The sequence below is a fragment of the Leptonychotes weddellii genome, chromosome 10, assembly GCF_054177405.1.
Source record: "Leptonychotes weddellii isolate Sample4059 chromosome 10, ASM5417740v2, whole genome shotgun sequence".
NCBI lineage: Eukaryota > Metazoa > Chordata > Mammalia > Carnivora > Phocidae > Leptonychotes > Leptonychotes weddellii.
In genome coordinates, this window is record NC_138378.1 from 62,668,321 (window position 1) to 62,683,501 (window position 15,181).

The following is a 15,181-nucleotide window of genomic DNA, read 5'->3' on the forward strand; positions in this document are numbered from 1 at the left end:
ATGATTTTCCCTGCAACATCTAAATCCAGCAACAAGAAAAACCCACTTTTATTTTTTTTTAAAGATTTTATTTATTTGACAGAGAGACAGACAGCGAGAGAGGGAACACAAGCAGGGGGAGTGGGAGAGGGAAAAGCAGGCTTCCCGCTGAGCAGGGAGCCCGATGTGGGACTCGATCCCAAAACCCTGGGATCATGACCTGAGCCGAAGGCAGATGCTTAACGACTGAGCCACCCAGGTGCCCCCGAAAAACCCACTTTTAGACTAAATAAGAAAATCCACAGAATATGTTTTTTAAAATTGGCAGCCTTCTTTACGGTAACCAGATAAAAAACAGTGGTGAATGGAGGTAAACTGTTCCATTAATAATATCAACAAAAAGATTCATTAGAGATTTATCTGAAAGAGGGCGCCTGAGTGGCTCAGTCCGTTAAATGTCTGACTTTGGCTCAGGTCATGGTCTCAGGCTTCTAGGACTGAGCCCTGCATGGGGCTCCCTGCTCATCGGGGAGTCTGTTTCTCCCTCTCCCTCTGCCCCACCCCCCTGCTTGTTCTCTCTTTCTCTCTCTCAGATACATAAATAAAATCTTTAAAAAAAAAGGTAATTTCTCTAAGAGGAATGTATAGGAATTACATTTTTTTTTTCCGGTTTAGATATTTATTTATTTATTTTTAGGAATTACATTTTAAAACAATAAAGCTGTACTAAAATGTAAAATATCTGAATAAATGGTGAGACATACAATTTTTAAAACTATGTCTTAATACCTGACGGCTAGAGGTAAATGGTCATGGTAATTTTATTTGCTTTAAAATACTTGTCAATGAGATGCCTGAAAAAACTCTTCCCTCTAACCAGAAAAAAACAATAAACAAAACAAAAAAACCAACCTCCCTCCCCACTTTACTCTCTTCCTTCTGTTCCTAAGATATCACCAATGACAAAAATAAAAAAAGGCAAAATGTGCAGAGAAAGCTAGAAGATCAGGAATTAATTACTTTGACTTTATTCCAGGACTAAGTCCTTCGTCATAACACACGGTATTTCAAAACGCAGATACAGCTTCTCATTACTAGGAATAGTGAGTGAACAGATAAAATGTAGGGTTTTCTCATAAATCCACCTCTCCTTCTCTTTTCATTCAATTACCCATGTAATCAAAATGCATCTCTAGATGTGAGGAATTATGTATTGGAAAACTTAAATATACAGAAGTAAGGGAGACAAATGAAGTACTATCAGTTTTGTGATTTTTTTTTTAGCCAATGTTTCATCATAGATGAACGTCCACTGAACTGAATCTTGAAAGATCAGAAAGCCGTCATCACTCTGAATAAGCAACCGAGGGTCAAGAAAATCTGAGCATTTGGGGAAAGAGGCAGGAACAGGCACAGAGACAGCTCTAGGGAGAGGAACAGAGCAAGAATAGCATACTTCTATGACAAAAAGACACAACCAAGAGTGTTCCTTATTTTCTCATTTCACTTCCAAAGAGGTCAAACTGAGAATCAAGAAAAGGGATGCACTATCACACACACACAAAAACAAATTAACAATAAAGGATATCAATTCCAAGGGCCTGCTGACATAGAAGAAACGCAAATTAGGTGTTATCTAAAGTGGAGAATATCTTATGTTGCCATGCTCTAGATTGCTTTGCAACTCCCAATGTTATCATCAACTCTGAATAGCCAGAATATTTATTGATTTCAACACAGCAGCCAAGCCAGCAGGAGCAGCACGTTCTACAAATTTGCAGAGAATTCAAAGTATTCTAGGTCAGTCCCTTGGGCAAGTCATTTAATCTCTGTATTTGTTAAGACCTGGGTTTCCTCACAAGGCTATGGTGATGGGTAATTGATTAATGTACAAGAAAGACATTCTGATTTAACGGATCTGAAATGGGCCCCGAGTACCAGTTGTTTTTATGCTTCCCAGACGTTTCACTACATTTGAGAACCACTGCACCTTAGCAGACTGACTGGAGTACAAGATATGGTGGTTTAAAATCTATTTCAATCATTAAAAATAAAATACTTATACAATCTGTTTCAATTAATATTTCTTCAGTTATGAGGCTAAGTATATCTTAAGGTATTTGCTTACTATATATTTTCTTGTGAATTATTTGTTCATATCCTTAAAAGCCTATCTATCCTTTAAGGCTTCCTCTTTCAGAGTCTTCCTTCATTCCCAACCAAAAGTGCTATCTCTGTCCTCTCTGTCCCTTAATAGCTTGTACCAAACGAGTATTTTCCACATTCTATTTCTTACTGGAGTTATACATGTATATATTATAGTGTTTCTTTTTTTTTAAACATTTTATTTTTTTATTTTATTTATTTTATTTTTTTACAGATTTTATTTATTTATTTGACAGAGAGAGATATAGCGAGATAGGGAAGAGTAGGAAGAGTAGGAAGAGATATAGCGAGATAGGGAAGAGCAGGGGGAGTAGGAGAGGGAGAAGCAAGCTCCCCACTGAGCAGGGAGCCCGATGCGGGGCTCGATCCCAGGACCCTGGGATCATGACCTGAGCCGAAGGCAGACGCTTAACGACTGAGCCACCCAGGCGCCCCTATTGTAGTGTTTCTTTAGATGACTAACAGGTAAGGATGGCAGAGACTATGCCTCTATACATATATAACCCTCAACTCTAACCAAAGAATGAAACAAGGTGGACGTTCTGAGAAACATTTTTTCAGCTGACCAAATGTATGAGTGTATCTTGAGAAATATACTGGCTTACATAATTAAAAACAGCTCACGAGAACTAGTTCTATTTTTAAAAAGAAAAAAAAAACCCTTCAAACTAACAATAAATATTTTACCAAATTAAGTAAATTGGCCTTAAAACATTGAGGTTTCCGAAACACACTATAAAACAGGTCTATTATCTTTACCAAGGATAGTATTTCTGACGGAAGGCCCTAAATGGACAAGGAGATCTGAAGTACACACTTCTCTTTATCCCCATCTATACCACAGGCTAAACAATACTCACTGGAGTGTCAGCATATTGTATTTCAGAGTTATATCCTTTATGACTTCTTATAACTGACATGACAATTTCTGCAGTAATATAGTCATTCACTATTAATACCTAATAATGATCCCTCTATTCTTTTCCCAGTTGCTTCTCCCTGGAGTCAGGGACAAGGGGCATTCATCTCTTGAAATGCTTTACTACACTTAAGAGCCAGACATGGCAATAGAGAATGGAAAGTAACAAATGGTTCTGGAGCATACAGCCTAGAGGGAGACAGATAACTGATTTATTTCAGAATACTGTGCTCCAAATACAGACTTTAACAGTTATGTGGTCGACTTGTTCATATCTTTGTTCCACCACATTAAATGGCTTTCTCAAGATTCCTGCTTACCTAACCAAATCCCACCTCAAGGCTCAGGTGCCGTTCTTCCCCAGGTGGCCTTCCCAGGCTATAGAGCCTGGGAGTTTCCTTCCTCTGGGACTCATGGTTAAGAGCAAGCCCTGTGGTCGTTAGACAAATCAGCTAATACCGTACCTCACTAAGTCTCATTTCTTCAAAGGTAAAACTGGGATAACAAACGTACCTACAATTCATAGGAATGTTTGTGAAAATTAAGTGAAATAATGACGGTCAAGTCATTAGCATAGTGCTGGCACACTCTGAGGCCTCAACATATGGTAGGTAGTACCTATGCCACTCATTCAATCATCTATTAACTAATTCTCTCTTGCAAGATCCCGCAGTCTACTGATTTTTGAACCTGTTGGAACTTTTCGTTTTTACCCCTCGTGTCTTTGTGGCTCAAGGTGTAGGTGTTGATTAGACGATCTGAATTACAGAAAGAAACCTATAAAATCAGTAGCTTTCATATTTTGGGAGCCACAACCCACCATTATAAATATATAACCTGGTATATACTTAAACATATATAAAACTGAAAAAAATATATAAAAAACTGAAATTAAGGTCATAAACATTCAGCCTTATTACTTTTAAATTTACTCTAATAATTCTAATTTAGTTCACCAACAAACAAACAACCCCCTCAAAACAAACAAACAAAAAACTGGTCAAGACCTAAATTGATTTCACAATGCTTTGGTCATAACCCACAAATGAAAAATTCTCTATTAAGCACTTATAAATGAACATACACATGACAAATTGTGAGACCATACAAACTACAAAAAAAAAAAAAAACTCCGCAAAATGAAAAAGTTTTAAGATATTTGTCTAATTATGATTTTTTAAAAATCACATTTTAAATCACTCCGGAATTTGTTAAATGGTAACTTTTTTCCTGACATACACAAAATAGGGACCACTGTTTGATTTATGTTGGCAGAAATTTGACAATATTTTATTTATTGGGATGTCTGGAAGTAACCCACCTCCCCTCAGAAACTATCCCAACTAAACTCTTTAGGAATCCACCCAAAATATAAACTAGACTCTAATGCAAAAGATTGCATTCATAAAGTTTCTTACTCTAAAAATTTCTACCTCATCCTTGGTTTAAAAAAGAAATTTGTCAGAAAACAAAATGAAATACTCACACTTAAGAGCCCAAAGATTACTAACACATTTCTTTTAGAGTACCTACCATTAGGAGATTAGAAAGCATTTTTAATAATTCTTAAGCAATTTCCAATTTATATGAATTACAATACTATTCTCAAACCCATTTCAAAGGTGTTAGTTTTTTCTTGGGAAGGGAAAAAGTCTTTACTGTATTTTGATTTTTTTCTTTTTTTTTTTTTTAAAGCTTTTTTTTTTTCTTTTTAAGTAATCTCTACCCCCAATGTGGGGCTCAAACTCAGAACCCTGAGATCAAGAATCGCATGCTCTTCTGATTGAGCCAGCCAGGCCCCCCTTTACTTTATTTTTAGACTCTAAAATTTAGGGTCTATTTATTGTGAAAAAAAGCCAAAATAGCATAAAAAGGCGATGATCACTACCAAACTGTATGGTTCACCTGTTCAAAAATTGTATTAACTACGGGGCGCCTGGGTGGCTCAGTTGGTTAAGCGACTGCCTTCGGCTCAGGTCATGATCCTGGAGTCCCGGGATCGAGCCCCACATCGGGCTCCCTGCTCAGCAGGGAGTCTGCTTCTCCCTCTGACCCTCCCCCCTCTCATGCTCTCTCTATCTCATTCTCTCAAATAAAATAAATAAAATCTTAAAAAAAAAAATTGTATTAACTACACTCTAAATTATTTAGTACTAAATATTTAAACATAACAATCATTATAGATTTATTTTTAAATGAAAGTCTCAAACTCACTGATGCAACCAATATAATCTGCTTTCTTCTTTAATTAACTTTGCCAAACCCACTCCCCCCAGACTCCCACTTTGGATTATGAAACACACCATTCCCTTCTTTAACCAAAATGCTCCTTCCCTCTGTTTCTTTTACTAAATATGTAACTTTCTTTTGAATCCCATATTAAAATAGAGGATTTCATTTCCGGACACCTGGGTGGCTCAGTGGTTAAGCGACTACCTTCGGCTCGGGTCGTGATCCCGGAGTCCCGGGATCAAGTCCCACATTGGGCTCCCTGTGCTCAGCGGGGAGTCTGCTTCTCCCTCTGACCCTCTCTGCTCTCATGCTCTCTCACTCGCTCTCTCAAATAAATAAAATCTTAAAAAAAAAAAATAGATCTCATCCTATATTTGTTTTCTCCATTTTGACTGTAAAAGTAGTAATTTCTTAGAATTCCATAATGCTTTAGTTTACAAAGACCAAAAAATTAATTATAATATCATTGAGTACAAATGAATGCATATACACTGCCGTACTCCTGTAGTAAATGCTGGGAGAGGAGGAAAGGAAGTAAACATGGAGGACACTGACCTCAAGAAGGCTCACAGTAGAGGGAAGATTATATACAAAGACTACAAAAGCACAAACAAGGGATCAAGGGAGAGTGCACTAAAAGGGAAGAAATGCTGAGTGTAGGCCGAATATGGAAGCAGCCAACCTCAAGATTCCAAATGGGAATATTTATAGTATGCGCTGCTTTTAACATTCCAGTGGCTGTGTCAATGAATATAAAGGTTTTTTTGGTTGTTTGCTTGCTGTTGCTGTTATTACCCTATTCTCAGCTTGCCATTCACACTGTATGAGATTTTGATCTAATTTTCTACACAGGTTAGAAAGAAACACAGATTTGGATTTTGTATTAAAAAGGAGAAAAGGAGAGCAGTGAGAGAAGATTCACTAGAAATAAGTCTCATTTAACAGAAAAGTTAACACCTGGGTTCCAAAATGAGAAAATGGGTTAAGAAGTTGTGCCCTTATTTACTACTAAATAAACAAGCATCCCTTAAAAAAACAAGAAACTGCCTCCATTTTAGTTCAGTCAAGAACATATATTTCAAAGACAATTTTATTTTATAGCACTGCAGCAAGACCACTTGGGAAAATTGTTTTTAAATGATACATTCACATTTCTGAACAAGGAATAGTACTGTTTTATTAATTTTTTTTCCCTAACTGCCCTTCTCAGTGCCTCCATTTAGGGCATTAAAACATACTGGTCAGAATAAGAATTTTTTTTTAAGTAATGACCTTAGAATTCGTATTTACTTTCCTCAAGTTTCTTGATGGAGCTACTCCTTGCCTAGGCTGTCCTTAAAGAACAAAAATGTGTGCTTACAGAAAAGCAGCACACTGGAACTTCCCAAGAGGGCAGAAATCTTTCACTAACATATCCCAAGGGCTAAAACCAGTGCCAGGCCCCCACAAAGCACTCAGAAAATATTTGTTCAAAGACTCCTGCCACTACTCCTTTGCATCCAACTATGTATTAACTAATAAGAACCTCAGTATCTTTGTTTTCAAAATGGAGAGAATTCAAGGAAGTCCTGGTTGCCCCAGGACGGATTCTATGTCTCCGCAGTTAGGAGGGGGAGAAGAACAATGCCAAAATACACAAATGTTCATTAAGAAGCTGTATTTAAACCACTGCCCATGGGGTCTGTCTGAAGTAAACCTTAGACAAAACAATGCAAATGGAAACTCAGAAGTAAAACCACAAATTTTCCAAGTAGAATTTCATGAGATTGATCAAAGTGATGTTGGATTATCGTTCATTTTTCTAAGCTTGAGAATGGCATCAGTATTGAGTTTTTTGGTTTAATTCCTTTTCCCTTGCAGATACATATTGGAAGCACTTATGAATGAAGTAATATGCTTCAAAAACAATGGGGGGTGCATGGGAGTGGAAGGAACATGATTGGCCATGAGTTGATAACTGAACATAGGTGATGGGTACATAAAGTTCACTGTATTATTGTCTTTCTTTGTATATGTGTGATATTTTCCACAATAAAAAATGTTTAAAGGAAAATAAAAAAAGTATTCAAAAACTATTCAAATCATATACATTGACAAATGAGATTCTGCAAAAACATTCAGTTAACTAGTAAGGAGAAAAAACTAACAAGGTGTTTTAAAAGAATGATTAACGGGCGTCTGGGTGGCTCAGTCGTTAAGCATCTGCCTTTAGCTCAGGTCATGATCCTAGGGTCCTGGGATCCAGGCCCACATCAGGTTACCTGCTCAGCAGGAAGCCTGCTTCTCCCTCTCCCACTCCTCCGGCTTGTGTTCCCTCTCTTGTTGTCTCTGTCAAATAAATAAAATCTTAAAAAAAATAAAAGAATGATTAAAAGAGGTTCTTGAGGGACATCTAACTAGCTCAGTCAGTAGAGGATGTGACTCTTAATCTCAGAGCCATGAGTTCAAGCCCCACATCAGGCATGGAGCCTACTTAAAAAAGAGAAAAAGAAAGAAAGAATGAATGAAAGCAAGTAAGGCAAGAAACTAAAAAGGTGTTTGAAAAATGGGAAGGGCCTCAAATATATATATATATATATATATACACACACACACACACACATATGTAATATCTAAGTTTGAGATTGCTATGAAAAATTAAATGTGTGCATGTGTAGGTACAGGGGATATCTGTATTTTCTGCTCAATTTTGCTTTGAACCTAAAGCTGCTCTAAAAACTAAAGTTGGTTAATTAAAAAAAGAAAGAAAGAAAAGAAATGTGAAGGACAGTTTATTGCACTGTTACACAACTTTGTCAGAAAAATTCATGTCCCCAAATAATTTAATTCATTTACTTTGTTTTTCTATGGAAAATCAGCTTTCAAATCAATTCAACAAAGAAATTTTGGTTCCCATTTTGAGTGTAGTCATATAATAACAAAGGCAAACCTTTTCTACTACTTTCCCTAACTGGTTCTCACTGATCAATGTGGTAATTTGTCAAGATTTCAAGATTTTTTACAAGTACAAAGCACTTCTATTTATTGTGTGCTTCACGATTTCAACACTTAAACATCAGATATCCAAATAAGTACATCGTGTTAATAGGTGAGATTCAGTGATTGGAATTTTCTACTTTCTCCCCCAACACAGAGATGATACAAATTTGGGTGCTCCGGTGGTCAGATTATTACTTTCCACAAAAGAAGTTCAGTGTATTTGATAATTCATACCTTGACTAAACTTACGTTTCCGGTGGTTATATAATCTAATTAAATACATTATGTGGTTTCAACTGGGATAATCCAATTCCTATCCAAGAAGGCTATATCATGTTCTTAATAATAATTAAACAAAGAAGTTATAGTTTAATTAGCAAATGAAATGATTTGTCAGTATAATAGAGTCATTTCATTATAAGAAAACAGCACAGCACAGAATATAACATTTCATTATAACAAGTAAGACATTTAAATTTGTTTCATAATACACCAAGTGCACATCCTTCACTAAAATCAAAATTCTGTTTTAAAAAAAAAGCAACACAAAAGAAAGGATTATGGATGGAGTAAAGTTTAGGAAATAGTAGGCTATTCACTTGTTTTCCCTCCTCCAGACCAATTTAAAGGAACACAGAGCTAGAAAGGCCCTTTGGGACTAACTCAGTGATTTTTTCAAACAATATGTTTCAGAGCCCTGAGCAGGCTTTAGGGGGTTCTATAATCAGTGAAGTGTTAAAAAGAAAAAAGTCAGTGCAACTTTATCCTGCCCAAGAAGCCCAATATTGTGTTTAAGATTTTGCTTTTATAGAACAGTCCTCGGTAAGTTTTAAGTTTGAAAAACCACTAAGAGTCTATACTCCTCCCACTTTCTGAAAGAGGACCCTAAAGCTGAGAGAGGTTAAGCAAGACCAAGATGATAATAATGTTCACGGCAAAGCCAGGTATAGATCAACTGATGTCTTCAAACTAGACCTCACCACACATGAAAGGTCCAGGGGGAAAAGGGAGAAAAAATAAGTTTCAAGATTATCTTTCTTCAACTCTGTCATTCTCTACATGGACCGTACCAGTTATCCACCAACACCTTTCACTTTGAGTCCAGGAGCTGTCTTTACTGCTGTTTTCCAAAGACCATTAGGCTTGTGCCTCTCTTCTCCAATTTGTTTCCCTGCTTCTTAAAAACATTCCCTGTGATATTACCTCATGCAGTTCTACTACTTTAACTTGTCCATACAAGAGAGCTTGTATTTTACCACAGGGCCAATTTTTAAAGTACACAGAAATAACCTTTCTTCACAGAGATGTTACACAGACCCCCAGTCTCAAAATGGATTGAAACAGAATGACAGTAAGCACTTAAGTGAGGTAAAAAATAAAAAAAGGGAGCGGGAGCCTGAGTATCCCCAGACCAGAACTCTACCCCACACAGACCTGTGATGCCCAGATTAGGGGTGTCCGGGATCCAGTCCCAGTGCCTCTGAACAGCATTTACACTCTGGTCTTTAGGAATGTGCTTGATCTATAGAGCTATTTCCAGTACTTTACAAGCTGCTCAAATAGTCCTTGCAGAAAGATACACACTGGCCTATTTGAGGCTCTACAGGATAAAAAATAAAATCATGAAATGCCAGACCAGGAATGTTTCTCAGGAATTATTTAGTCCAACCCCTCATTTCTTTCACAAGAATACTGAAACACAGGATTCAAGTAGCCTTCCCACAGTCACAGAGCTACCGGTAGAAGTTAGATTTTCTTTTCTTTCCTTTTTTTTTTTTTTTTTTAAGATTTATTTATTTGGCAGAGAGAGATACAGCGAGAGAGGGAACACAAGCAGGGGGAGTGGGAGAGGGAGAAGCAGGCTTCCCGCTGAGCAGGGAGCCCGATGTGGGGCTCAATCCCAGTACCCTGGGATCATGACCTGAGCCGAAAGCAGACTTTTAACCAACTGAGCCACCCAGGCACCCCTGCATTTTATTTTCATTACTACTTTCCATTCTTCTACAAAGTACTAAATATGATCACTACTCAGGTAACTGACAGCTGTCATCACATGTTTTGGCATCATTTAGATGTAAACTTGTGCAATACACAAGGCTCATTAAAAAACAACAAGTGCAACTATAAACAGGTCACCTTAACATGACTTAGGAGAAAAAAATTACACCCAAGATCACAACATGTCCCACCAAGTTCAAAATGTCTCATAGTGCAGTCCTGAGAATCAGTTTGCAGCATTTAACCACTGTTCCAAAATAAAATTCTGACAGCATTTCTTGCTGGTTATTTAAACATGAATGGTTTGGGGTTCATAGGCTAGTAAGCCTTATTAACCGCAATCTTGCCCTAAACACCAAGGACTGTCTCCACTGTATTTTTAGCTGTTTCTAGGCAAAAGCTACTTATACTTAGTAAATCAAAAATAATCCAATTCCAGGTGCTAATTTGCCAAGCTTAGTAATAGGTCAGAAAACAAAGCTTAACTCTGTGTAGATTCCAGATTCAGAAATCCAAACCAGCCCTGAAACAAATAATACATTATATGTTAATAAAAAGAAAAAATAAAATAAAAAAATAAAAACCCTGAAACAAATAATACATTATATGTTAATAAAAAGAATAAATAAATAAATAAATAAAATAAAACAGAAAAAAAGAAATCCAAACCAGGTATGCATTCACACACTGGTATACTTATATATTATGCATCTAGAAGAAGCTGTGTCCCCCAAAATGGTTATTCTCTGGTAAATCTAACAAGAGTGATTAAAATGGGGGAATTACTGGAACTGACAAAGTAACTTTATTTTTACTGTGCCTAAGTAACACAAACACATAGGAGGCTCACTTGAAAAATCATTTGATGTTAATCAGTTATAAAACATTTCCTCTCTTTTGACTGAAAGTGGTTCTTCTCCCTGTTGCATTTCTTTTTTTCCAAAGTCTCCCATGAATCCTAAATACACAAACTTCTCCATACTCTAATCAAGAGGAGAGCTGTTAACCTTGACATTTTATGGTCTCTCTTTGAAAAGGGCAAATTAAGTGTTTCAGTTTAGTTTTAATTAAAAAGGTATTACTCCCACCACTACCACCCTCAAGAGGAGATGAGAAATTTGTCAGAGGCTCCCTAATAACTGGCAGGTAAGAATCATCCTGTGAGGAAATGTAGAGAAGACTATTGCATTACAAAACCCTGAGTCATCACCCAGTTCACTCAGCAGATTTGGGTAAACACTGGATAAGTGACTTATGTCTTGTATGTTTATCCATCCATACCCACATTCATGAACATACAATGTTACCAGATTTTGTGTACAGTTAACCAAGCAAGATACAGCACAACTTTCTTAAAAAAATTATTCTGACACAGTGAAGATGCCCATCTTGCTGGTTATTTGGACATAAATGGTTTGGGGTATACAAAAAAAATAAATAAAGTCTCTAACCTTTCCCCCCAAGACTATTTTTACTTGCTTTCCCCCTTATTTTCAGTGACACTATAGTTTGCGGGGTGTTTATGCAAAAAAATAGTAACAGTAATAAAAGAATAATTTAACAACTGAAACTGATTTAGGTCATCTATATTCATCTGAGAGACTCAAAAATTAACACAAGCCAGGTACTCATAATGCCCTGGACAATCTGACAGCTCTCTTCTCTATTTTCCTTAGGGTCGCACATTCCCAAAGGAAATGTCACAACTGGAGAAACACACTTTCCGGAGGTTCTAAGACTCAACATTCTCAACATTAACGTCTAGTGTACAGCCCGAGAATGAGCTAAGGGCTGATTTTAAACCAATCTTTTCAATCAAACCCACAAAGCCTGAGCAGGCCCAAATAAGCAGAACCTACAAGTTCCCTACGGCCTCCTTCTCATTCAGAAAGTTACTAGACATGAATTGAAGGATACGAAGAGGCGGAGACCGTAGAGGAAGAGCCCGAGGAAACACAAGGAAAAGTCAATAGTTGCTCCCTCATAGGTGAATCCTCTCTGTCTCTCCTCCCTCATGAGCAAAGGTCCAAGGAGGACCCTTGGGGGACCGCTCACCTCTTTCCCTGGGAGCCCGGTGCCCTCCGGCTCCCCAGGGCCCCACAGGTCGGAAGACAACAACCCGAACCCTTGGGGAGAAGCAGCTCGGGAGGACGTCGAGGGCTGGGGAGGACGTCAAGGGCTGGTGAGGACCAAGGAGGTCCCGCAGGAAAGTAGCAGGGAGGGGACTTGAGTGCTTCCCAGGCTTCCTGTCGCGATTCTCCGACTACTCCTCCGGGACCACCGGCTAGAGTCGGGGCAGAGCGGAGTCCAGCGGTCCGGTGCGGACAAAGAGCGGCCTCCCCCACCCCCCGCCCCGGACGCCCTCCCACTGAGCCTTTGCCCTCCCCATCCCCCGCACCCACCCTGCAGGCCCTAACACACTTACGTGGAGAGTTTCCTGGTCCAGAAGAGGCCCCCGGGCCACAGCTCTTGGAGCTGCACGGCCCGGCCCAGGTTGCTTTTGATCTGGGCCAGCTGCAAGTCGGACTCGGCGTCCAGCCGCTCGGCATAGGGCAGCAGCTTGTTGTAGACGATCTCCTTCTGAGGGACGAAGCCCCGCGGGTCCGGGCCGGGAAGCCCGCCGGGCTCCGGGGGATCCCTGCCGTCCGCCCGCTCGGCCGGCTCCATGAGCCTAGGGACACCCCCCCCACCCCCTCCCACCCTAACCCTCCCCGGCCCCCACCCCTCTCCGGGCTCCGCCTCCTCCGCGTCGTCGTCGCCCCGCGGCCGCCGGCGGCCCGTCACCCTCGGCCCGACCGCTGGGCCCCCTCCCCTGGCCGGCGCGCTGCTGGCCCCCGCGCGATCCCGGTTCGTTGGCGGCGGCAGCGGCCGCTCCGCCCGCCCCGCACCGGCTCGGCTGATGACGCTGCAGCAGCCCGGCCCGCAGATTCCGGACGGGCCTCAAGTCACTTCCGGGGCGGGGCGGGGCGGAGCGACGGTGTTGGAGGAGGTGGCGGCGGCGGTGGCGGAGGCGGTGGCGGCGGCGGGAGCCCAGCGGGCCGCGCCTCCCTAGCCGTGGGGCCGGCTCGGAGCCCCCACCCCCGGGCCTCACGGCGCGAGCGCGAGGCTGCCCCACCGGAAACACGAGGCCGAATTCCAAGCTATTGTCCTCCCTCGCTTAGGGTCGCGCGCTCCCTGCGCTACCGGCGGGAGCCCGTAGTCGCCGTGCCTTCCGACAAGGCAGTGGGCCTAGTCCCTCACCCCGAGTGTGTGGAAAAACCTAGGTACTCTGTAGCCATCTCACTTGTTACTTACAGATTTGTTTGCTCAGTCTCCTTTAAGCCCTCCTCTTTCTGGTATTCTTCGGGCCGCCCTCATTCCAAAAAAGTGGATGTTCATTCAACAAATATTAATCGAACTACTATTTTGTGTGTCAGACGCTCCTTTTAGGCCCTTGAGACGAGAAGAGCACGTGGTTTCTGCCCTCCAGGGTTTTACCGTCAACTGGAGCTTTAGGGAATAAGCAGTTACAAGACAATACTCTTAATTGCTGGGTATGTACGGGATGCCTTGGGAACACCTAAAGAGGAGTTAGTTCAAACTGGAGGGGTGTCAAGTAGCTTTCGAGACGAGATACATAAAACTGAGGTTAAAGGCGTTGAGTGCAGAGTTGGTTAGGAAAAGGAGGAGAAGGTGTATTTTAGCTGAGGGAACAGCTTAGAGGCTGCAAACATGCACTCCAGGAATTCAGAGAAGTTCAGAATGGCTGCAGATTGCTTGCAAGAGGAGTGCAGGATTGAAACCTAGGAAGAAATACTAGGGAGTTTTCAGAACTTTAAACCTAAAAGCAACAAAAGTCTGAAACATTTTACGCATAGGAATGGCATGATAAAATTTACATTTTCGAAGAATCACTCTGACTTTCTGTAGAGAACAGATTAAAACAGACTCGAATTGGAAACTAGAGGACCCCTTAAGAAGCTGTGACATACTGATGGCATGGATGTCAGTTGAAATGATTTGAGAACTATTGCAGTAAAAAGAATGGCCTTGGCTTGGTAGCTGATTGAATGTGAAGAGTGAAACAATGGGAAGAAACAGGATGATTTCAGATTTCTGGTTTGGGAAGATGGATAGATAATAAAGTCCTTCACAGAGATAGCAGAAACAGATTTGGAGGCTGAATTCCTAAAGGATGGAAAAGTACTTTGATGTATGGATCAGGAGGATGATCTAAACTGAGATATGTATTAGCATTATAGGTAGGATTGGAGAGAATGAGATACAGACTATTGTTAAAAGATAACTGAGACTTATTAAAAATTTTAAGAGTTTATTGTGTAAAAATCTATCGGAATTGGACAGGGCCAAACCAGAAGTGGTTAGGAGCCCTGACAGGAAGGAGCCAGGGGAAAGACGTAGGTAGAGAAGGTGTGGAGACAAAAGAAAGATTATTTGATTGGGCATAGCTTAAAACCCAACCGGCTGTTTGTGACTGGTTATCCTTAGTGTTTAGATTTCATAACCTTGAGGCATTTACACAGATTTTGGGCAAAGACATTAGAGCCACTTCACTCTAATGGCCTTTATGTAATTAGTTTAACAGTATAAAAAGAATAGGGCCCTTGACCAAACTCTCAGGAGTACCATATTTAAGGATGGATAGAGAGAGAGGAGAGAGACCACAAATACTCATGAGAAGGGGTTAGAGAAGTAGGAGTTCTAGGAAGGTGGGCATTCCTAAAGACGAGTGTTTCAGTTGGAGGAAATAATGTACCAAAAGTGGTTGACCAGTCAAGTGAAATGAGACCTGAGGAGAGTTTATTGGAGTTACTGATAAAACAGATAACAACAGTTTCAGGGGTGCTGCAGTGGAAACCAGATTACAGTGACAATGGGAAAATAGGAAGTAAATAACTAGAGTTGGTA

General features: G+C 40.2%; 1 protein-coding gene across 2 annotated transcripts in view; it reads right to left on the bottom strand.

Annotated features, from left to right (window-relative positions):
- The window catches only part of PSME4 (proteasome activator subunit 4), a 111,692-nt gene extending 98,725 nt beyond the window's left edge, over window positions 1-12,967 (bottom strand). For both annotated transcript variants that reach the window (XM_081832018.1, XM_081832017.1), the window contains exon 1: window positions 12,699-12,967. In XM_081832018.1, coding sequence (XP_081688144.1) covers window positions 12,699-12,940 — 242 coding nt within the window. In that variant the 5' untranslated portion in view covers window positions 12,941-12,967. The remainder of the gene's footprint in view (window positions 1-12,698) is intronic.
- Window positions 12,968-15,181: the final 2,214 nt, after the last annotated feature.